Source organism: Balaenoptera borealis (assembly GCF_965194805.1).
Source record: "Balaenoptera borealis genome assembly, chromosome: 3".
In the NCBI taxonomy this organism is placed as follows: domain Eukaryota; kingdom Metazoa; phylum Chordata; class Mammalia; order Artiodactyla; family Balaenopteridae; genus Balaenoptera; species Balaenoptera borealis.
In genome coordinates this window covers 118,770,228-118,781,550 of record NC_138866.1, presented here as the reverse complement: position 1 = coordinate 118,781,550, position 11,323 = coordinate 118,770,228, and the positions used below count along the sequence as shown (strand labels likewise).

The 11,323-nt window shown below is 37.6% G+C and overlaps 1 protein-coding gene and 1 long non-coding RNA gene across 9 annotated transcripts in view; one reads left to right on the top strand and one right to left on the bottom strand.

The window, feature by feature from the left end:
* Nucleotides 1–11,323, top strand: part of LOC309624905 — a 62,318-nt gene that overhangs the window by 16,121 nt on the left and 34,874 nt on the right. The gene's annotated exons all lie outside the window — the stretch shown is intronic.
* The window catches only part of LRRC49 (leucine rich repeat containing 49), a 127,366-nt gene continuing 118,492 nt past the window's right edge, over nt 2,450–11,323 (bottom strand). For all 8 annotated transcript variants that reach the window (XM_082383572.1, XM_082383566.1, XM_082383567.1 and 5 more), the window contains 2 exons: nt 9,713–9,866; nt 2,450–3,137 (listed from right to left, as the gene is read on the bottom strand). In XM_082383572.1, the coding sequence (XP_082239698.1) occupies nt 2,934–3,137; nt 9,713–9,866 (358 nt within the window). In that variant the 3' untranslated portion in view covers nt 2,450–2,933. The remainder of the gene's footprint in view (nt 3,138–9,712; nt 9,867–11,323) is intronic.

Genomic DNA, 11,323 nt, shown 5'->3' with positions numbered 1-11,323 from the left:
GAAATACCCTTGGGTGAGGTTTTTAACCTCTCTGCCTCAGTTTTCTAATGTTCAAATAGGGGTAATAGCACATGTATATCACAGTGTGGGGAGATTAAATGAGACAATGCATGTAAAGAGCTTAGAATAATGCAAGGCGCCACCCAATAAATCTTAGTTGTTGTTATGATTATTATTAGTCAGTGGAGGAGAATATGAATTCTACTGTAGTCCCTGCCCTCGTCAGGAGTAGATCAGGAGCAGGGTAAGGCTTCACTGTCTTATGTGCCAGGCCTTTAGTGGAGTGAAGTTCTGGATGTGGGGAGCTGATACCAGCACCATCCTCAGACAGTAGCACACTTAGCTAGCCTCAGATCCAACAGCACACTTAGCAGCCATCCCCAGATGTAACAGCACACGTTAACAACCTAACTGCTGAACCAGAACATGGGGGACAGTATCTCGCCAGATAGCAGATACTGGACATTTCTGCTTTTGAGGCGATATTCTGTTTCTGCTCGAGATCCCTTTTGGAAAAAAGCAATCCTTCAGAACATACTAGCCTTGATAGTCTCAGACTGTGGGGTGTGCATCTCTTCCCCCTTCCCAAAGACCCTGGAAAGCCTCAAGTAGAGAGGACAACTCGTTCCAGGGATCACCGCTAGCAACATAGGGCCCTCAGTTGATTCCAGCCACAGTAGACCCAGGTCCCCTTGTCCTTTCATCTGGGCATAATTCTCGCCCAGGAACTCCAGCAAGCATGGGTTGGGAGGAAGCTTAGCTGCAGGGGACAAGAATTATATGGGAGGACACAGCCAGTGGGAGTTTGGGACCAGGCAAAATAAGGATTCAAGTAATAGAAATCAATTGGTATGAGACAGTGGGGGTAGCCAAGAGGGGGCTCAGGTACAAAGGGATGAGAGACCAAGTGACTAAAGCTGGGGCATTAAGGAGGTTTGGTTTCAGGAACGAGAAGGTCAGAAGCAGGTGGTCTGGGCAGAAGCAGCAGTGCATGTAGGCTTTCTGCCAAGTCAGTGTGTGCTGACCTTCGGTTCCTTAAATACCCAGGAGGATTGTGGAGGGCCAAGAATTCATGTGAATGTGAGGGTCAAGTCTCTTTAGCATCAGGGGTGGGAGGGTTAGGGGCGGAGAGGCAGCATTCAGGAAGCTAGACAGGTCATTTCTGAAACAGCCAGGCGTTCACCTGCCTGGCCTTGAGCGAGCAACTGTTCCCCACATGCCTGAGGAGTCACACGTTCTTGCCTCTCCTATTTCCTAGAAGCCCATGAACAAGATATTCTTATTTCTCATCTCAACATCACCCTCAAGGTAGGTCTCATTTCTATACCAAATAAGACAGAGACCCCGGGAGAGATCACCCTTTACCCGACAGATGAGAGATGGTCCATATGTTTCAATTTAGAGACAGAGGATTACCAGGAGACACTGAGTTCTTCCTGTCCTGGGGCACCAACTCTGTGGTTCAACCTGTTTCTAGAAGAAAACGAAGAACAGCTTCTTTGACAGGATGGTCGCTTTGTGCCAGGCATTATGATAAATGTTTTAAATGCATTATCTCATTTGATCCTCAGAACAATCTTATGAGGTAGGTACTATTATGAGGACATTGAGGTGCAGATGGGTCACAAGCTAAACTGGGAGCTGAAGTGCTGAGATGCAAACCCAGGACAGTGAGACTTAAAAGGCTACGTTCTGAAACATGATGCTAACCTCCTAAACTTGAGCACTCCTTCTTGGGCGAGGGTGACCGCGAGCTCTTAAGGATGTAGGCCTTTCTTAGAACTGCAAAGGCAGCTTACCTCACTTCCTTCCGAGCATTTCCGTAGGACTTTGTTGTCCCGTAACTTCTGTTCTCATTTTCCCACATCCTGGTGGTCCTGTTGTGACAGAGTTGCCCGGTAAAATCTGAGCAAATTGGAGAATTCCTATTTATTGGCCTGTAAGATTGTGTTTCTAAAGTTGTATCACTTCTGGCTACGGTAATGGGCTCCAAACACCTTCCTCACCAGCAGGAAGTATGACAACACCTGGCTTACATCTTATTTACCTGTTTGACCTTCAACTGGAATTAGAAAAATTAGAAACTTTCACTCATAAATCCCTAATAATTTTGAGGTACAGGTATACATGCCTACCTTAAAAAAGAGCCTTAGAATAGCTAACAACAGAAAGAAACACCATTCAGAGAAGGAGACTTAATGATTAGTCACTACATTTTACATACACTCAGGACCTCCTAAGAAAAGCATTTTCTTCCTGCCCCAGTTTTGACTCATTTTCATATCTTCTGCCTATAGTGACCCCCCAGGACCCCCTTTGATGCCCTGAGGATGCATCCTTAGAATAATGAGGCCTCTTCCTATATAAGTGAAGAGAAGGGCTCCCACTCAGCTAAAGAGAAACATATAATAAATATGACAATTCTGACCGGATTAAGGAGGCAAACACATTTTCTTTTAAACTAATTTATTAATAAGTTTATTCTTCACTCATAAAAAAGAACATATTTTTGGCTTTGAAATAATGACATAAAATAAAGAGGCAAGTAACTAAAAATTATCAGCTGAAAGTAGATAGAAGCAACTCATGCTGAACCATGAGCAAACACTACGTGCTTTGGGCTATAGCAGGGGCACCAGTCAAAGCAAGAACTGAAGATGCGGGGCCCATTCAAGGACCAGGCTATCTCTAAAGACTGCTTAGTTCCCAATGATTGCTTGGTCAACATACCTAGGAAATGACTCTTCCCTTTCCCTCTCTTTCCTTCTTTCCTTCCTAACCTTTAACTACAAGAACAGTAGGCAATAATGCTTTGACGCTAGTCTTTCTAGTTTGTAGGATAGTGTTGTTGTTGTTTTAACATGTTTAACCTGCATATTTTCAACCTCCAAAAACATAAAACTGCAAAAATCAACTGTAACTAAAAGCCATTTCTATTTTTGGTCAGTTATCTGCTGTAGGCAAAGCTTCATATAGGAATTTTTATTGCGGATCTCCATGACTGCATCCCTAACAAGCTCAATGAACATCTGTGGCCAAAGCTTCTGCAAAGCCTCATTTTTCATGTTGATTTCTGTGGCTTCCTTCACAAGATCCTCGATATACATCTTGCAGAATTTCTTTTTTTCCTTTATTTCCTGTTAAAAAAAAGAACATTTTACAGTCAATCATAATTAATCCCCAAACCAAAGCAACAATTAGCTGAACCAGAGAAACTTGAAATAATCTATTCTGACCCCCACCCCTCATAGCAGGAAGACTTTCCTAGACACTCTGGACACAGAGCTCTGCTTGAGTAAAGACAGCAACTGGGAGCTCACTTCTGTCCAGTCCACTCCCACCTCCGTGGGACAGCTCTGTTAAAAATGTATTTCTTGGCAGCTGTAGGAAGAAAACTTCCAGGTGAACGAATATGAAACCCATTTGCTAATTGTGGGGGGAAATAAAGCTTTTAAATTATAGTTAAGAAAAGTGTTTCTTTATTGGAATCACTGGATCATAACAACTATTTCTTCATTGATAGACTTTCTCCTTTCTCAGTGAAAGTAGTTTACTTCACACAAATTAACTGAATGCATAGATTCATGACTTCTAGCAGTAAATATATCAAGGCACTGAGGCTGACACTCTTAATTAGTATGAGGTCAGTTAATATCCATATACATATTTGAAATATCCATACTCTGAATTCACTCTGTATTTTAGGAAAGCATGTAGTGATGCATTACACTGACTTATGTGGCCAAGACCATTTGGACAAAGTTGGGGAAAAGTGTACAAGGAGGAAGAGGACATATATACAAGCCTGGGACCCAGAACTTGGCCTTCAGAAGAGACAGTGTTCCCACTCAACTTCTGGGTCTGGCAGTCTGCAAATGAAAAACCTGGGTTCAAAACACAACAGAGGAAGTTTTGGGCCCAAGGCTATTGGGGCACTGGGCCTCGATATCATCCTAGAGGCTGAAACAAAGCCATTTTGATTAATGCAAGAATTCAACATTTATTTTGGCTGTTGATACTTTTAGAGAGTATCTAGGCATGATGATGGAAAGTGCCATAATATATATGGAAAAAAATCAATGGAATAGATCAGATAATCAGAATTAAAAAAGAAGCAATTCACATAAATGGAGGAAGAAAGAAATAATAAATGTCAATGTGTCAATAGGTTTAACTACTTGGAAAAGGATATACTGAAACCTCCAACTCAAATCAAAAGACCAAAATAATTTAAAAATAGTTAAATTTAAAATGTCAACAAATATTGCCATTAAAATCACACTACAGAGATTTGTAATAACAAGGAAAATGCTTACATTATAATGTTAAGTGGAAAAAGGAAAATACAAAATGAAATTTTGATAGAGGTTGGGTTACATAAGTGTATGTATTTGTCAAAACTTAGCAACTGTACTCCTAAGATTTACATTTCATTGTATATAAATTTTACCTCAAAATAAGAAACTATATGAAATACTGAACTCTAATGATCTGCATGCTGAATTATTTAGGGAGAGGTGTGGTAATGTGTGCAATTACTTTAAAATAAATTTTAAAAATAAGGTGGATTGTTGATGGATAGAGGATGGGTAAACGCATAGATAAGTGACAAAGCAAGTACACTGTACAGTACAATACTAAGAGTAGAATTTAGGTTTGGGTATTGACTGTTTACTGTAAAATTCTTTCAACTTTGTTGTATGTTTGAAATTTTCATTTAAAAGTTACAAAAATATATAGAAAATTAATAAAAAATTATACTGAAGTGTCATTAAGATTGTCTTTGGGTATTGAGACAATGAGTATTTTTTGCTCCTTTTTTCTATTTCTCTTCCTTTTCCAAATTTTTACAATTTATAAAACAACAAAATAAATATGTTTTAGATTCTTGATTAATTAATATAAATTAATGGTGAGTCCCAATTGTCACTAACTTCCTCTAACAGAGGCATATTTTGGAAATTTTCCTATGACATACAAGATTTCTCTAAGTAATCACTCACCATTCAGGGATCAACATGCTGATCTGATTTAGTTCATGTGCTAAAAACAATAGGTCATGAATTGACCTATCATAAAAATATGTACAGATTTTGATGGGCGATAAATAACAAATGGTTCCAGCTGGCGACTTCTCTGGTGAACCTAACTTCACTAACTCTGAAATATAGTCTGGGACTTAGCCACCTGCACTAAGTTAGCTTGTCGATGAGAACAGCATTTAGCTGCTCCCTTTTAACACTCAGTAAATCTGGGCTACAAACGAACTACCAGGAAGAAAGACAAATGTGAATCACCAGAGATCAGTAACTAAAATGAGCAATATTTTACAATGGGCAATGTATTTACACAAGTAGAAGACCTCTCTTACAGATTTCTAAGCTTCTGAAAACATGATTTTGAATTTTAAAAAATGTTCTAGCGGCAGGGGCTGGAAAAATTTTATAGTAATAAGGGACAACAAAAATTTACAGAATTTTTAAATGATGAATTTTGTTAAATAATTTATACATAATACAAATTAAACTTTTCATAATTGGCATAGTACAATTTTTGGTGGTTTAAAATTTCCTGGTATAGTTTCTTCCATGACTTCTTTAAAAACACGCTGATACAGAACTTTATCTATTATAATAACCCTTAATTTAGTAAATGTGTTTGAAAGCATCTTTACTTCATCATTTCTTCTCTCCTCTAAGCGAATTACCCTGTCTCTCCATACAGTATACTCTAAAACTCATCAGGTGTCTGCCAGGACGATGCACTCTGCATGTCCAGAATGATCCTGTTAAGAGCACATTAGAGATACCTCTCTTGCCCTGACCTGTCAAGAAGTTGTTGCTCTTTGAATAATGCTTTTTCCATTCTCAAATGCTTTCATATACTTATTTTTTTCTAGCCCACAGTATCCCTGTGCGGGGTCATAAATCAAGTATTTTACAAGTTCAATCCTGATGAGGTGAACTCTATACAATATTGTTTATATTATTTCATTGAACTAAAATTTTGTTGTCATGAAGATAGGAAAAAAAGTAGGTCAAAGGTAGATTTGTTATAGAGTTACGCTAACTATAATGGTATTTGTATAGGAATTTAGTCCATATCTCCATTTTATAAATGGGAAACTAAGGTCAACAGAGGTCGAGAGACTTGCTCAGGATTAGACATCATCTACTAATACTAACCTAGAGAAAACTCTAGTCTAGTCCTTGTAGAACCTGCAGTCTAGTTGGAGAGATGGCCTACACATGTTAAAAGCTTAACTGAAAGAAATGAAACAGTAAATAAGTGCTGAATGAGATGTTTAGACGGCAAATACAATCAGTGTTCAAAGAAGCAAGAGCCCTTTGTGCTGGGGTGGTCAAGAAGACTTCAGGAAACAGCATGATATACTGTGAAAGAAGCCAAGGTCAGGAATCCGAGGGTCTGAGTTCTAGAGGCAGTTCAGTCAGGATCTCCCCATGTGAGCCTCAGTAGTTCACCTAAGTTTCCAGTTTTCCTTACCTGTCTAAGAACATGACTGGATTCTTTTAAAGTCCCTTTCAGCCCTCCGTCCATCTTAAATCTTTTTCAGAATGAGTCAGGAGGCTGAATGAACAACTACCAAGCAACAGAATTATACATGTCATATGTATAATGAAAGGGTCTGCTTACTCTGATTTGTGAGAAACTTACTTCAAGTAATTCCTTTAACAACTCAGGATATACAGAGGAGAGAGAATGAGCACTTTGTGTTGCAGTGATTTAAATATTTTTTAAGAAGTGGTGAATGCTAGGTTGTGAGTCAAGAGAAAGTGATTAAGGGACATGGGCAAGGTCTTTCAGGCAATAAATAAGTGGTGGAATCATGGGCTCAAATCCAAGTCTCCTAATGGCATAGTATTCTTTCTATAATGTTATGTGGCTTCAGGTTTTTTCTTTTCCCTTTGATATTTCTCAAAACAGTAGTCAACATTCGCTGTCTTTACTTCTTGATTGCTTATTTACTGCTCAAACCACTTTAATCAGGACTCTGCTTATATGACTCCACTGAAACTATCCCTGTTTTGAATAAAAATGACTTCTATTGCCAAATTTATCAAATTTTTCCCCTCTAGTTTGTGCCTTTGGGATTTTAGAAAATCATAGCCTACCCAATCAAGGTCATAGTTTCATCTGTTTTTTAAATGAGAACTTTAAAGTTTTGCTTTTCATACTTGGGTTATTTGATATGGAGTTAATTTTTCTTGTGTGGTGTGAAGTAGGGGGTCTGTATTTATTTCTGATTTGATATTCCATTTCCTCAGTAGCATTTATTAGATAGTCTGTCTGTACTAGTCTGCAATACCTGCTATCTGTATAAAGTTTTCCTATATACGTGGGATAGTTCTGGCTATTTTGTCCATGGGTCTATGTATCTATTCCTATACTGCCTTAATTACTACAGCTATCTATCCAATTTCTAATTATCCTATTTATTGAGTTGAAAAAATTAAGGACAGATGTTGAATTGTATGAAATGCCTTTTGAATATCTACAGAAATAATCACAAATTTTTACCTTAGATCTATTAATAATTTACTGATATCGAATATTTCTCACATTCCTAGACTAAACCATATTTGGCTGTAATGTTTCATTATTCATTTAATGTTCTGCTGTATTTTGCTTGATATAATTTTTTAAGGATTTTTGCATCATCAATATTCTTAGGTATTTGGTCTGGCTTTTCTTCTTCTGTGCAGTCCTGGAAGGTTTGGATTCAATGTTACACTGTCTGACTTTAAAAAGTGAAGAAGTTTTCCTTTTTTTTAATACTCTTGAACAATTCAAAAATTATTGGAATTGTCTGTTCCTTAAAGAGTTGGTAGATTTCTCTATGAAACTGTTCTTGTTTTGCAAGCAGCTCTTTGATATTTTTCTAAATGTCCTTTATTGAAATCAGTATTAATTTTTGACTCCTAGAACTGACTGCTTTCAGGAAGACAAGGACTCATAATCCTGCCAGCGTGGCTTTCATTTTCCCTTTTCATAACATCGGGAAGCTCCTATTTGCCAAGGGATTAAATTCAATCTCTTTCCCCTCTTACTACCTTCCCAGTCTCATCTTTTAACACCATCTACCTCAGTCTCTGTGCTTCAACAACAGTGAACTGCTTAAAGTTCCTGGCCCTCTCCTTATCTAATTTATGCTTCCATGTCTTTTATTCATACTGTGCTATTTCCTAGAAATGCCCTTTTCCCTTTATCATATAGCTATATTTTATCCTTTAAGATTTCAGGAAGCTTCTTCTCTAGAAAGCCTCTCTTGACCTGGATAAGCTATCCCTCTTCTACTCTCTTGACGTAGTGATTTACATTTATCCCTGCACATGTCTATCTCGCCCATTAGAATGTGAGATCCATGAGGATAAGGACAGCAACTTCTTACAGCCCAAGTATTATGTGCGATAGGTGCTCAACACATGATTTTTGAATGAATGAAAGTATGACTATAGAGAGGACTTCAAGGAACTGACTTCAAGTATTTGAAGAGTTTTCATAAGAAAGACTTGTTCTCTTTTCTACATAAGGCAATAATACTAGGATCACTAGCTGAAAGTTTTTAGGAGGCGGATTTCGCTTAACATGGGTAAGAATTTCTTCACTGTTAGAGTTGTTCAGTGATATACAGCTACCTCATGAAGCAGTAACCTTTCTTGCACTAGGAGAATTTAAAGCAGAATCTGAACATTTTTCAGGATGCTATAAAAATATTGCTGCACTGAGTTCTCAAGCATTTTTCAAGCTATAATCCTTAGAGCCCTATGGGTTCCAAAAATATGCTTCAGGACAGGGGGTGAGGTGAGGGAAAGGAAAAGAATCGAAGATCCAATCGAATAAAGCTCTGAACTCTGTCTACAACAAGAACAGCTCTGCTGTTTTGCTTTCTTTTGAAATACTGAGTTTCCAGCTCCAATATGGTTTGAATAAAGAATCTCACAGCTGTTATAAAACATTTGAAAAATGTCTGGCCATTTTGTGTATATATATATATACATATACACACACACCACTTAGTCCCCTCAAAATCTCTTGTAGAATCTGAACTTTCTATTGTTATTTAGATGACTTGTTTCTGCAGCTTTCTCTGAGTTCCATCAAGGCAGGAGCTGCATGGCTTTCTTCTTCGTAGTTCTGCAGTACCCTAGCACAATGTTCCCTCAGTAAACTTCTGAACACATAAAGGAATAAAGAATTGGTTCCAGCTTTTCTGTCTAAATAGCTATGGTGGAAACAGAATAGGTTAAAATTATGTGACTAAGAACACAGAAGGTAATGGTGTAGGAGAATAAAATAGTGAATTAAAACATCACGGACCTAGGCAAAGAGAACAGAAAAGGACGTTCTGCTGTGTCCTCTGCCAGGCCGGCACAGGCTAGTTAAGTACTCAGAGCAAGCCTATACCAGTTTTCTTAATTCAGAGAGATCTGGACCTACTTTGGTCTAGATTTTTGGTACCTATTTCTTTTGAACATTTTTTTTTCTGCTTAAATATATTGAAACTATGGGCTCTACTTCTTCCCTAATGCCTTGGTGCCTACTGTCCCCAGCTCTGTATATAACGCTGGCTAACATTCCAGAACAAAAAAAGGTTATCCTAACTGATTAGGAGAGAAACGTACAACTCCCAAGTCTCAAGCCATTTGGGATTTATCCAGACAATAGGTTCCAAAGATAATGATAGTTTTACCTCCAGCTTTTCATTATAAAAGTCTCTTGTGGTATAATTTAGTGTAGCACGATTTGTGTTTTCTCCCACAAGTCTCTTGCTATCATTATTTTCTTCATTGACAATACCAGGTTTTTTCCCTTTCGTTTCTAGAAGATACCGGAATTGCTTCTTCCTGTAGAAAGACAGTAAAGAGATTTAGAGAGTTACTTATCTGATTTGTGAAAATATGTCTAGTTTTTGTTGACTTTAGAGGGTAGCATATGCTTTTTTGAATATCTGTTTTATGAGTTTGAGTTTTTTTAAGTCAGTTCACTACCCCAATCTCTCTACTAATTAAGCTATACAACTCAAATTCTTTTGTTTCACAACTACCAATCATCAACGTAAACATGTCTCAAGCATTTCTAAAGTGAAAAAACTGTAAAAAAAACAATATAAAACTTAAATAATCACAGAGGACCAACCCTAATTACACATGTAGTAGACCAAACTTTCAAAGTCTTTATATCCCATAAAACATATGTTAGTTATACATCTTATAAATCACACAAATAGTTCATAATTCCATTATGCAGCTCAGTAGTATTACCCATAGCTAGAAATGGAATGCAGGGACTCCCCTGGTGGCGCAGTGGTTAAGAATCCGCCTGCCAATGCAGGGGACGTAGGTTCGATGTCTGGTCTGGGAAGATCCCATATGCTGCAGAGCAACAAAGCCCGTGCACCATAACTACTGAGCCTGAGCTCTAGAGCCCACGGGCTACAACTACTGAGCCCGTGCGCCACAACTACTGAAGCCCACGTGCCTAGAGCCCATGCTCTGCAACAAGAGAAGCCACAACAATGAGAAGCACACACACCACAATGAAGAGTAGCCCCTGCTCACCACAACTAGAGAAAGCCCGCATGCAGCAAAGAAGACCTAATGCAGCCAAAAATAAATAAATAAAATAAATAAATTTATATATATAAAAAAGAAATGGAATGGAATACTGGTTTAAGTTTAGGTAAAAACAAAACACAAAAAAACCAAAAACCTCTAACTGTTATCATATCAGGGTAAGATCTTATTAGGAGGTAAATAGTGAAACAGGAAGCTTCGTTTGATTATGAAGAACAGAAACAGTGCTCACAGCATCACTTGCAGACCCATAAGCCTAGAATTCCAGAGGACTGCAACTCATCCTTCATGAAGGTCACTTTCTGGTTTCTATCACTTAGCGTGTCTCTCAGGGAAGTGATATAAATGCTTTACTATGAACTGTGAACTGAAGATTGGGAGCAGAAAAGGAATATATCTTTTAAAAATGTCTTCCTTTTCCCAATTTAAGAGTATAACACAACTATTTTAGAAATTATAAGGGGTACACATTTTGAAAAGTATAAAGAAATGGAGTAAAATCACCCATAAGTCTATAGCATATAAATCTATGTAAGTCATTAACATTGTTCACATTAGACATATTTCTTTGCAGGCTTTTTCTATAAATTTTTGTAAAAAGTTAAGATCATACTAAACATCCAGCTTCGTATACTGTTTTTGCTTAATGGTATATAATAAGCATTTTCTATGGTATTAAAGTTAATATTTTAATGAATGAATAAAATTCAGTAGTGATGTAGATCAAT